The 13919-nt window shown below is 38.4% G+C and overlaps 1 protein-coding gene across 1 annotated transcript in view; it reads right to left on the minus strand.

The window, feature by feature from the left end:
• Window positions 1–13919, minus strand: part of TEX11 (testis expressed 11) — a 523552-nt gene that overhangs the window by 391276 nt on the left and 118357 nt on the right. The window contains exon 8 of the mRNA XM_012556596.2: window positions 3379–3464. Within this exon, the coding sequence (XP_012412050.2) occupies window positions 3379–3464 (86 nt within the window). The remainder of the gene's footprint in view (window positions 1–3378; window positions 3465–13919) is intronic.

Consider the following 13919-nt stretch of genomic DNA (forward strand, 5'->3'; position numbering starts at 1 on the left):
AAAAGAAACCAGCTCTTAGTCTCATTGAGACCTCTTGGTAGGAAATTATTTCATTTTTCATGTGCTGCTCTCAAAATTCTTTGTCTTTGGATCTGGAAAGCTTCATTTTGTTACGTCTCACTGAATTTCTCTTGAAGCCTAGCCTTTATGGGGTTCGATGAGCTTCTTGTATGAAAATCTCGTATTTTATGATATTTGGGGAGTTTTCTACCATTAATACTTGAAAAATTCCCTCTGTACATTTTTTTCTCTCTTCCTCTTCTGGGATTCCTAATATGCATATATTATTCTTCTTGATGGTGTCCCACATAATCCATAGGTTTTGTTTTTCTTCAATCTTTTTCTTTTTGTTCCTCATAGAGAGTGATATCAAGGGTTTTGTCCTCTATTTTGCTGATTCTTCTATTGTTTCAATTCTAATTTTGCACCCTCCCATTGAGTTGTTTATTTCTCATTTTATTGTTAAGCTTCTGAATTTCTAGGGTTTTTTTTAATCAATTCTATTTCTTTATTGAGTTTGTTGTTTTGTTTATGTATTGTTTTCCTGAATTCTTCTAGAGTTTTTTTCCATATTTTCTTTGATCTCCTTGAGGAGCCTTGATACTAACTTTTTGAAGTCTTTGTCAGGTAGTTCCATGTCAGTTCTTTCTCAGAGAGGTTTTCTGCCTCTTTATTTTGTTCAATTGCTTGAGCCATTTTTCCTGTTTCTTCATATGATTTTTAATTTACCGCTGTCTTTGAGGAATTAAGGTTTCATTTTAATTATTTCATATTTTTCTTTACTGATTGTAAGTTTGTCTTTATTTTTGTTTTGAATTGGTATATCAGGAGCTTAGCTGCTTCTCTTTCTGTTTAGATTATCTACTTTACTTTGTATTATTTTAATTATTGATGTTTTGTGATACTGTTCTATGTATTACTTTGGTGCTGCCAATTGGCTAGGTGCAATTTCCTCTCACTTCTGGCTATCGTGGGTGGCCCACATATGGGGGTCCTCTGTTGTTAGGCATGTATGTCTTCCCTTAGAGGACTGGGTGGAAGTGTGAGATCAAGACCATTCCCCATTGTGAGTCGCAAGGTGTCGGGTGGTCAGGATCCTTCCGCAGTGCTTGAAGGACAGCTCGGTCCCTCCGTGTTTATGCAAACATGTAGTGTGGCCCCTGGAGAGTGGAGTGGGTTGTCCATGTAGTCAGAAGAAGGCAGCACTACCCAGCTAGGAGAGGCAAGCCTTCTGAGCAGGCACAGATGGTGTCACTATGGGTGGAGCAGGGTAGGGGACCTCTGTGCATGCATGAACAGCTTGCAGGCATGCATGGGGTGAGGAAAGGATGTTGCAGTGCCCATATGCTTGCACGGGCTGCACACGGGGACAAGAGGGGCTGGATCAGGGCCTGTAAGCATTGTGTGGAGGGCCCTTGGGACAATAGGAAAGAGGGGTGGAGCGAAGCCTGCCCACATATGAGTAAAAGGCTTGCACAGCAGAGGAGAGGGGGGTAGAGTGAAGCCAAGAGGTGAGGTGGGGCAGAGAAGGGCCGGTATGAATAGGAGGGGAGAGGAGTGTCTGCATGGGCCAGTTCTCGGGAGCTTCTAGCTATTACTCTGCAGGTTGACTATTCAATAATCATCTCTCATCCAAATGGGAGGGTGTTTCTAATGACAAGCAGCCCCTGCACTAATTCTTAGCTTCCTCCATCCTCTGCACTCGCCAGAGGGACCAGAACTCACATCCACCCTCCTGTACTTTCCCTTTGCTCCTCCAACAATGTGAACTTCCTGTTTTTTCTGTCTCCTACACTTAGACTCTGACACTTCAGTACACCTCACTTTGCTGCAGTAGCACTTCTCTCTGGTTCCCTTGATTTAAATCTATGCAACTCCCGCACTTCTCCACTTCCAGAATGCCCTATCCTAGGATGAATCCTACCCACCTTGTTTTTTCTCTCCAGGGTTGTTTACACAGTATCCCTGTCACCAGCTGTACTCTCCATAAGGTTGCTTTCCTGGGCTCCTCATCCCAGAATGTTGCTTGCTGCTGTCCCAAAATGGTCATGCTGTGCTGGACCAGCAGAGAGGGGGCGGATGATCTTCAAATCTCTACTTTGCTGCTGATTTTGATCTATTTCTCCTTCCAGTTGGTGCTCAGTCTTTTACATCAAGTCTCCATTTGATGTTAAGGGATTCAAGTCATTATTTGTGTGTGATTTACTTAGTTTCTTGAGACTTTGTTATAGGGGATCATTATGGTGCATCTATCTAAGTCGCCGTCTGAATTGGAACTCCTGCCCCACATCTTTTCCAATTTTAAACCACAAAGTATCCCCTTGTTCTGTTTGAACAACAGCCTCTTGATCCATGCACATGTTCTGCAGGAGCACAGTAAACTGTTCTGAAATACCTGTTCTTCACAATGTTATCCATAATTTGTTATGATCCACACAGTTGAATGCCTTTGCATAGGTACTAAAACATAGGTAAACACCTTTCTGGTATTCTCTGCTTTTGGCCAAGATCCATCTGACGTCAGCAATGAAATCCTTTCTTCCACGTCCTTTTCTGAATCTGGCTTCAATTTATGACAGTTCCCTGTTGAAGTATGGCTGCAGTCGTTTTTTAAATTATCTTCAGCAAAATTTTGTTAGCATGTGATATTAATGATATTGTTTGATAATTTCCAAATTCTGTTTCATCATCTTTCTTTGGAATGCACACAAATGTGGATCTCTTCCAGTTCGATAGCCAAGTAGATGTCTTCCAAATTTCTTCACATAGATGAGTTACCACTTCCAGTGTTGCATGTTTTGTGTTGCATACCCACTTGCAGTGTTTGTTGAAGCACCTCAACTGGTATTCCATTAATTCCTGGAGCCTTGTGTTTTGCCAGTGCCTTCGGTACAGCCTGTATTTCCTCCATCAGTACCATCGGTTCTTGATTGTATGCTACTTCCTAAAATGGTTGAACATCGACCAATTCTTTTTGGTACAGTGACGGTGTATTCCTTCCATCTTCTGCGTCATTCAATTTTTTGCCCAAAAATTCATCAAGACTAAACCTAGCTGATCATACTCCCACTTTCCCTTCATACTCTGGGGTTGGCAGATAGCAATAAGTACCAAATTAACCAAAAAATTTGTCGACACTCCTGATAAAAATACAAATTTGGAAATAGGGTGAGTATGGACATGTGTTATAGTAACAATAGTATATTTCCATCAACTGGCAACACATAATAATAAAAATACATGTTAAAAGAGTAGATAAATTTAGCACGTTGGCTTTCAAAGTCAACAGAAGGTTTAAACTATCAAATTATCCTATAGAAAATATTAACTGACCTCTATGACAAAATTCCTGACTTTACATTCATTTGTTTATATTACCTAAGCCAAAAACAACTTTCTTCATATTTATTTTGCTTGTTGGTTTCCACTCCAAAGTTGTAACAAAGACTATGAAGATATTCTACCTGCAATATATATAAAAAAGTGAGTCAGATTCATGATTTCCTTAAAGTTAAATAAAAAAGTCTATATAACAACTTAGAGTCTTTAAGACATACCTTAAGTCTTCTGCACATCAAATAACCCACCCATCCTTCTCAAAACCTCTCAATTTATATAAATAGGAGTTAAAAAACATTCAGGTTGGGACATTCATTATATATGGAAAGTAGTACAGTACATTAATAATATATAACTTGAAAGGTTCTTTGTAGCAGAAATAAGAAACCCAATCAAAATGGCAGGCTAAAACACTGCTGTAAGTTTTCAGATCCAGTAAAAGCCGTTAGAGCAGGGAGTATTAAAAAAAAGAAAAAAGAATTACCATTGAGAGAGAAAAATGAATGATTTTTTTTCAAAATTAAGACAACTTTTTAAAACTCCTAAAGTTCTGAAATTTGTCCAAAGCACTATCCAGCAGTGATAAGTCTAACTTAGAAATAATTAGTTTAATTGACCCTCTTTAACAACAACAACCTTTTTCTTTACATAAATTACCAGTGAGATGAAAAGTAGGAACAAGCATGTGAATGTTGCCATAGAAAAATACTCTTAAGAGTTAGCATCTCAGTCCTTGTATCCATACCATGTTTTACAGAAATTTTACCTCTTGATATAATGGGCAATGGAATAACAGAAAAAAATTTTGAATTCTAATAATTTATCCTAAGTATTTATAGAAATCATCTATCCAGAATCTGATCATACCCATGAGTTCAAGCTTGTTAAAAAAAAAAAAAAAGGAGCAAGGGAGAATGAAGAAAACAAGATATAAGGGAAAGATTAATCCAAAGGACTAATGGACCACAACTACCATGGCCTCCACCAGACTGAATCCAGGACAATTAGATGGTGCCCGGCTACCACCACTGACTGCTCTGACAAGGATCACAACAGAGGGTCCCAGACAGAGCTGGAGAAAAATGTAGAACAAAATTCTAACTCACTAAACAAAACCAGACTTACTGGTCTGACAGAGACTGGAGAAAACCTGAGAATATAGCCCCCAGACACCTTTTAAACTCAATACTGAAGTCAATCTCGAGGTTCACACTTCAGCCAAAGATTAGAAAAGCCCATAAAACAAAATGAGACTAAATAAGAACATCACCCCGGGGACAAGGACAAGAAGGCAAGAGGGGACAGAAAAGCTGGTAATGGGGAACCCAAGGTCGAGAAGGGGAGTGTTGACACATCGTTGAGTTGGCAACCAATGTCACAAAACAATATGTGTATTAATTGTTTAATGAGAAACTAATTTGCTCTGTAAATCTTCATCTAAAGCACAATAATAAAATGAAATAAAGCTAACGATAGGAGAAAAAAACTACTTCACCAGATAAAAGATATAAATATGAAAAAGGAGTCTTTTATAGTTTTTTTAATTACTTAATAATGTCTTGACTTGCTCTCTGTTTGAAAGTTCTATACCTACACCAATTATTCCCTTTTATTATTTTGATGTTGTTATTGTTTACAGATTTACATCTCTCTATCTCTATTGTAAATTTTTTAGTTTTGTGTTGTCCTTGAGAGTTCATTATCTAGGTTGGTATCTGACTGATATGAGTTTTATGTGCTAGATTCAGGTTGTTGTCTGATGTTGTTGGTTCTCTAATTGAAGGACTCCTTTTAATAATTCTTGTAAGTTTGGTTTGATTTTTACATATTCCCTTAATTTCTGTTTATCTGGAACTGTCCGAATTTCACTATCATATTTAAGAGAGAGTTTTGCAGGATATATTATACTTGGTTGGCAATTTTTTTCTTTCAAGATTTTGTATGTGTCATCCTATTGCCTTCTTGCCTGCATGTTTTCTGCCCAGTAATCAGAGCTTAGTGTTATTGTTTCCACTCTGTATGTGACTTTTCGTTTTTCTCAAGTTGCTCTCAGATTCATTCTTTGTCTTTGGTTTTAACAAGTGTGAGGATGATATATCTTAGTGTTTTTCTTTTGGGATCAATCCTATATGGGGTTAGGTGAGCTTCTTGGATAGTTGGCTTTTTGTCTTTCATAATATTAGGGAAGTTTTCTGTCAGCAAATCTTCAAAGATCCTCTCCGTGTTTTCCATTTTCTCCCCCTTTCTGGATTGCATGCAAATCTTTGCTTTTGATAGTATCCCACATCATTTTCAGGGTTTCTTCATTTTTCTTCATTCTTTCATTTTTCCTTAAAGTAGTATCCAAGAATTTGTCTACAATCTCACTGATCCTGTCTTCCACTGTTTCAAATTTGCTCCTAAAATCTTCTATTGTACTATCCATTTCTGAAATCTTGCTGTTTATCTTTTGGATTTCTAATTGCTGTTTTTGTATGATTTCTAGTTGTTTATTTATTTTGACATTTTGTTCCTGTATTATCTTCCTGTTTTCTTCAATTGTTTTGTCTGACTTTTCCATGATTTTGCCTGCATTTTTCATGATTATGTGTGTTTTTTCCTTATTTTTGTCTGCATTTTCCTTCATCTGTTGGATGATGCCCCTGCTACACTGTCCCTTGAAGTGTTTGGTTGTGTTCAGGAAACTTTTTAGCTTTTGGTTTAGCCCAGTGGTGCTGACTTCCCCTGCAGTGTGTGTTGTCCTCCCCTTCACCTAAGATAATTCTTGTCTACTATCTAGTTAGTGAATTCCCCTCTCCCTCCTTCCCCACCTTCATAGCCATCAAAGAATGTTTTCTTCTGTGTTTAAACCATTTCTTCTGTTCCTATAATAGTGGTCTCATACAATATTTGTCTCTTTGCAATTGACTAATTTCACTAAGCATAATGCCTTCCAGATTCATCCATGTTATGAGACGTTTCACAGATTCATCCTTGTTCTTTATCATTGCGTAGTATTCCATTGTGTGAATATAGCATAATTTGTTTATCCATTCGTCCGTTGAGGGGTACCTAGGTTGTTTCCATCTTTTTGCTATTGTGAACAGTGCTGCAATGAACATGGGTGTGCATACATCTATTCGTGTGACAGCTCTTGTTTCTCTAGGATATATTCCAAGGAGTGGGACTGCTGGATCTTATGGTACTTCTATTTCTAGCTTTTTCAGGAAGCACCAAATTGATTTACAAACTGGATGTACCATTTTACATTCCCACCAGCAGTGTATAAGTGTTCCAGTCTCTCCACAACCTCTCTGACATTTATTATTTTCTGTTTTTTGGATTAATGCTAGCCTTGTTTGGGTGAGATGGCATCTCATTGTAGTTTTGATTTGCATTTCTCTAATGCCTAATGATCATGAACATTTCCTCATGTCTGTTAGCTGCCTGAATGTGTTCTTTGGTGAAGTGCTTGTTCATATCCTTTTTTATATGTTTTGATATTGTCTGCTGTCTCCAAGACATTCGGGAATTATTTTCTTCCTTTATTGATTGTAGATTTGATTGTTTTGTCCTGCTTTTTTGTTTTATGTGGTTACGTCTGGGCAGGTGGGCTCAGTGTGTTTTGTTCTTGCTTGCCTGTGGGCACGATACCTCTCACCACCTTGTCTAGGTAGGCAAGGCTGGTTACTCAGCTATGGGGCAGCAGGATGGGTACAGTGAGGGTGGAGGGGTGGGGATGAGTAGTTTGTGGCACCAAGGGCAATGGGGTGGCGCTGGAGGGCAGTGCAGGGCAAGGTCTGAGGTACTGCATTGATACTGCTCAGGGATGTGGCACTTGGTGCATGGTGCAGATAAGAGGGAAAGGAAAGGATGTGATGTGCAGAGCTAACTGGGTGGGTGAAAGAAGAGAAAGAGACAAAGGCAAAAATAGTAAAAAAAAAGGGCAAAAAATGAAGTTAATAAAAGAAAAATGTAAATAAAATGGTGCAGTAGAATTTGAAGGGTAGGGGTGAGGCAGACCTGGTGAAGTCCTGTGTTGGTAGCTCTCTAGCTGAGTGGTGTGACTCAGCCAGTTGAGAAGCACTGTGTGTGACACTCGGGGCTAGATGGGAGGAAGAAAGGAAAGGAAAGAGGGGAAAGAGAAAAAAGAAATCAACAATCAAACAAATAAAATAAAAAATAATAATAACATTTTTAAAATACGGCGGTGGGGGCTCCAGGTGCTGGGGGCGGGGTGGATTTGGGGTGGCGGCAAGTTGATGTCTCTCTCACCAGGTGGCACAGCACAGCCTGTCAGGAAGTGGCAGATGAGCTCAGGTTCTAGTTGGGAGCGAGAAGGAAAAGGAGAAGGCGAAAGATAAAGAAAAATTAAAAGTATGGTGCTGAGGGAGCTGGCCTATGGGGGTGGCACAGATCCCGAGAGGCCATGTTCCAGAGGCTCTCCAGCAGAGTGGTACAGCACAGCCCACCAAGAAGTTAAGGCAGACCCATGGGGCTGGGGAATGGGAGAAAGGAAAGGGAGAGAGAGAGAAGAAACAATAACAACAACAAAAACAAACTAACCAACAACAAATAAAAAAATAAAATGGGGCTAAGGGAGCTGGTTGGTGATGGCAGCACAGATCCAGGGAGGCCACATGCATTGACTCTCCAAATGAGCTGTGCAGCACAGGTCATCCAGAAGGGGCAGGGGCAGTGCACAGGGCTGGATGTGTTGGAGAAAGGAAAGGAGAGAGAGAGAGAAGAAACAGAAAAATAGAAGAAAAGAAAAAGAAAAAAAAACAAAGCGAAGAAACGAAAAAAATCACAGCCTGTCAAAAAAGAGAGGGGATGGCACATGGGGCTAGTTGGGCAAGAGAAAGGAAAGGAAGGGAGGGACAGAGAGAAACAACAACAGAAAAGCCAAAAAAAAAATTAAAAAACAAACAAACAAAAATATAAACAACAACAACAAAAAATAATGGCACTGAAGGTGCCAGCTGATGGGAGCGAGGCAGACCCTGGTGGCAGTGAACTAGTGTCTCTCCAGCTGAGCAACCGTGGACTGTTGGCTAGTGGTGGAGGCCTCATACAAGGAAGAAGTGTGTGGGGTGGGAAAACATGTATCCCTGGTTACCGCATGTTCTGTCTCCTGTTGGGAGTTCTGTGAAGTTGCCTTCCCATACACCCTGTTTGAGTTCTTTAGTGGTTGTAAGGTAAGATGGCGAATCTGGCCACTTAGCTGGTATGGGACCTCCACTCTGTAGCTCTCCTCATTCTCTTTTCTCTGTCAGTTTCTTGTTCCATTCAGTGCTTGATCGAATTCTTTATTCCTTCATTTGGTACTCAGGGTTCCATGACTGACATTTGTATCTGTTTTACTTAGTTTTTCAGGTCTTTGCTGCAGAGGGACGGCATGGTGCTTCTGTCTATAGTGCCATGTTGGCTCCGCCTCTACCTTTTATAGTTTTACCTGAGTAAGACTATGGAAGGAGATCCTCAATTAGGAATCCAAGATCTGAGACAAGTTATTCATAATTAAAATGTAAAGACCTGTTTTGCTTCAAAAAAGTTTCCCTTTGAATTACAGTACATGCAGAAAGTAGAAATTCAATATGCATTCTTGAGCACATAAGATACACTGTATGTTTGAATCTAAAATAAAGAATGGTTTTGGTAATGTGGGTCTGGCAAGAATCCAGAAGTATTTAAATGTATTCTTGACATTCTCTTCTGCAGAAACATCTTAACTCGTTACACGCCCCAGATCCTATACGCTCACACAGGGCTACACCAATTATGTAGCTGTACTGGAATAATGCAGCTCACAGTCACTTGCTTCAGAGAGGACTGCAAACGAACTTGTACAGAGGAACATAGAAAATAAAAATTTGATGAACATTTTTGTGTACTGAGCTTTTTTATTCAGAATTTAAGTCTCTGTTCTCACAATCCCTTCAAGTGTACTTACATTAAATACTACTTCCTAGGGGAGAAAAGAATACAAAATAGTAACAAACTTATAACAACAAAACTGCAAGATGCTAAAAGATCCTTTAAGAAATCTGCAGCATTTTTTCAATTTAATGACTGTCTTAGTCATCTAGTGCTGCTATAACAGAAATACCACAAGTGGATGGCTTTCACAAAGAGTTTATTCTCTCACAGTCCAGTAGGCTACAAGTCCAAATTCAGAGTATCAGCTCCAAGGGAATGCTTTGTCTTCTCTGTCAGCTCTGGAGCAAGGTCTGTGTCATCAATCTTTCCTTAGTCTGGGAGCTTCTCTGCACAGGAACCTCAGGTCCAAAGGACAGGCTCTGCTCCCAGCACTGCTTTTTTGGTGGTATGAGGTTCCCATGTGTCTCTGCTCGCTTCTCTCTTTTATATCTTAAAAGGGATTGGCTTAAGACACTATCCAATCTTGTATACCTCATCAGTATAACTGCTGCTAATCCATCTTATTAGAGCATAGTGATTGAATTTACAACACATAAGGAAATCACATCAGATTACAAAATGGAACACAATCATAAAATACTAGGAAACATGACCCAGCCAAGTGGACAGATATTTTTGGGGGACACAATTCAGTCCATGACAATGACAAAAAGTGCTTTAACTCCCAATACTGCTTAATTCACTCATTCATTTATTTATGCATTCAATAAATATTTACTAAGCATCTACTGGTGGTGCAGTGGTTAAGAGCTCAGATGCTAACGAAAAGGTTGGCAATTCAAATCCACCAGCTGCTCCTTGGAAACCCCATGGGGCAGTTCTATGGAGCCCTGGTGGTGTAGTGGTTAAAAGCTCAGGCTGCTAACCAAAAAGTCAGCAGTTCAAATCCACCAGCCACTCCTTGGAAACCCTATGGGGCAGTTCTACTCTGTCAAATAGTGTCACTATGAGTTGGAATTGACTCGACTGTACACAACAACAACAAAGTATCTACTATATACTAGGCACTATTCTAAGCATTAGAAATACACCAGTGAGCAAAACAGACAAAAATTCCTGTCTTCATAAAACTTATTTCTAATGGATTATGAAGAACTAAGAGTCATGAAAAATCTGTTTAAAAATATATATATCTAGCCTTCCTAGAGGGCTAACATCTCATTTTCCAAGCAAAGACACAATGGCAAAACAATACTTAACAGGTCTATTGTATATTGGTCATACAGAAAGGGGCCCATGAGATATTCAGGATTCATGAGATCTCTAGTACCTCCAGCCACTGCTACATCAACTGGCCCAGAAATGACAGCTCTACCCTAATACGCACTTTACAATACCAGTAAGATTATATAGGTGATAAATAAACTCAAGTGAATAGTCCCACTAATAATGAGTTTGATCATTAACTTTTTAGTTTAATACAAGGTTTTTTATTTTTAATTAACTAGCTAACTTCATTTTCTACAAACCACTTCATAAATTAGGTTTTTAAAATTCAGAAAAAGCAAATCTCCTGTTATTTTTTTTTCAGTCCTAGGTTTCCAAGCTATTTTTCTTTGTGATTTTGTTGTCTTTCAAACATTTGTAGATCATGTATTTTGGCATTCTGTTCAATTATAGCAATGTAGCAATTATTGAATTATAATTGCCTGGCTTTCTTCTTTAATGGCTTTAAGCCAAACACTTACTCAGCTTCCTTTAATCCTTAGATACTTCAGTAATAATCAACAATGGCTCATTAGTTATTTCCCCTAGTGCTCTGAAGTACAAATCTGTAATAAAGAATTTTCCGAATACTTTTTTACTCTGCCTCTGAATAACCAACCATATAGCATTACCTTCTGCTTTCATGTCAACACTTTTACAGTGATTCCTAGTTTAATTTTGTGATACAAGAAAGACGTCTCAAAGAAAAAAAAAGAGTTGATGTATTTATTAATTCCTTTTAGGTGAATAACACTCTGTTAGCTCTTCTCCAAACTTTATCCAATCATTTCCTCAAATTTTATTTCCTTCCCTAGATTTTCAGGTCCCTTGTGCCTAACATTTCTAAACCTTTAGCTCATTAAAAGAACACACAATAATTTCACTGACCTTTAGAATTAAAATCATGAATTTCCTAACAATATAGTTCTATTAACCACTTTGCAAATAAAATACAAACTCTTAACGCTGTACTTTAAAGCCCTTTACTCTTCTGTTACATACCATCCAGAATCATCTAATTCAGTCCTTTTCTCTATCTACATTTGGTTTTCGTTTTACCAGTACCAATGCTGCACAGGACACCATAAGTTTTATTTCCCTAAACACTATCCAAGTGTCTCCGTTTTATATCCATCAATATATAAAGCATATTAAAGAAAAGTGTCCTCACGTCATTTATAATCAGAAAAAATAACAAAACAGCTAGAGCAAAAAGAAAGAAAATTTAAACACATGCAAATGCAAACAATCCAAGAAACTCTATAGATAAAATTTTTAGAATTAATAAGAGTTCAGATATGCTAGATATTAAGTAAACATTTAAAAATCAATTATATTCTTACACAGCAGTGACAACTAGAAAATATAATTTTTATGATACCCCTTAAAACACCAATTGAATATGAAATACCTTTATGCAGAAAATTACAAAGCTATATCAAAAGACATTAAAGAAGGCTATGTAAATGAGGATATATCGCTTTCATGGATAGAAGACTCAATATTACAAAGATGGTGATACTCCCCAAATTAATCTATAAATTCAATGAAATTTCCATAAACAATTCAATAGTTTTTCATCAAACTTGACACGCTGATTCTAACATGAATATGGGAGAGTAAAGAGTCAAGAACAGCCAAGACAATTGTCATGGTTTGAATTATGTCCACCCAAAAAACGTGTGTATCAATTTGGCTGGGCCATGATTCCCAGAACTGTATTTGGCTGGGCCATGATTCCCAGAACTGTGTGGTTGGCCTCCATTTTGTGATTGTAATTTTATGTTAAAGAGGTTTAGGGTGGGATTGTAACATCACCTTTACACAGGTCACATCCCTGATCCAACGTAAAGGGAGTTTCCCTGGGGTGTGGCCTGCATTACCTTTTATCTCTCAAGAGATAAAAGGAAAGGAAAGCAAGCAGACAGTTGGGGACCTCATACCACCAAGAAAGAAGCACCGGGAGCAGAAGGTGTCCTTTGGACCCAGGGTCCCTGCATGGAGAAGCTCCTAGTCTGGGGGAACAATGATGAGAAGGCTGACAGAGAGAGAAAGCCTTCCCCTGGAGCTGACACCCTGATTTTGGACTTTTAGCCTACTTTACTGTAAAGAAAAAAACTTCTCTTTGTTAAAACCATCGACTCATGTTATTTCTGTTATAACAGCACTAGATGACTAAGACAACACTGTTGAAAAAAGAACAAAGTAGAAGTGCTATAAGACATTATAGTATTGGTGGAAGAACAGACAAACCAATGAAGTGGAATAGAAATCCCAGAAACATACATATGCATTTATGAAAAATTAATATATGATAGAGGTGGCACTGCAGATCAACTGGGAAGACAAGGAATGATCAATAAATAATGCCAGGGAAATTGGGTAAACATATGAAAAAATAAAACTGGACACATACCTCACACCCTACGCAGAAATATATTACAGATAACTTAAATATATTGATGTAAAATACAAAACTATGAAGCTTTTAGAATAAAATATAGGATAATATCTTCATAACTAAGGAAAGGGACTGTTTTCTTAACCATTTTATAAAAACGACAAATCATAAATGAAAAGATTAATAAACTGAAAAATACTAAAATTTAAAACTTCTATTCATCAAAAGACACCATAATAACAATAAAAATTCTTTAACTTGATATTTACAGCACATATAACCGACAAAAGACTAGTACAAAAATATATAAACAGATCCTACAAATTAATGAAAAAAAAAACCCAGTGGAAAATGGACAGAAGACTTTAATAGTCCTTTTAAAAACAATGAAATCCAAATAATTGTTAAACATAACTTGAAAAATGACACAAATACGTACTGTGATGGTTAAGAACGTGTGTCAACTTGGCTGGGCCATGATTCTCAGTGTTTTAATGTAATCACTCCCATGATTGAATATACTATGAGTAGCCAATCAGACGAAAGGGAGTCTCCTTGGGGGTGTGGCCCGCATCTGTATATAAGCAGACATTCTGGCTTTTTGCTCTCTCTGGATCCTGGAGCTGCTTCCTGTCATCTCATCTCCTGTTCTTGGGACTTGAGCTGTCAGCTTATCTGCCGAAACTGGGATTCGTCAATCCGCACAGCCTGTGAGTGGGAGCCCTGCTCTCCGACCTGCCGACCTTGGGCTTCCCAGCTTCTGCAGCTGTGTGACTTGGGAGAGGCCTCTACCCTGATCCACGGACTTGGGACATTCTAACCACTACAATCACATGAGCTGTTTCCTTGATGTAATCTCTCTACATATATTTATACGCTTTACTGGTTTTGCTTCTCTAAAGAACCCAGCCTAAGACATTTGGTACCGGGAGTGGTTCTAGAGAAACAAAATTGTAAGGATGAGTTTTCTAAATTGGTTCTCAAGTCTGGTTAGTCATAAAGACGTTGAGGACTCTGCTTCCAGCAGTAAAGAGGTCACTGCTAGTCCATGGAG

Source organism: Trichechus manatus, unplaced genomic scaffold (assembly GCF_000243295.1).
Source record: "Trichechus manatus latirostris isolate Lorelei unplaced genomic scaffold, TriManLat1.0 scaffold00070, whole genome shotgun sequence".
Classification (NCBI taxonomy): Eukaryota; Metazoa; Chordata; class Mammalia; order Sirenia; family Trichechidae; genus Trichechus; species Trichechus manatus.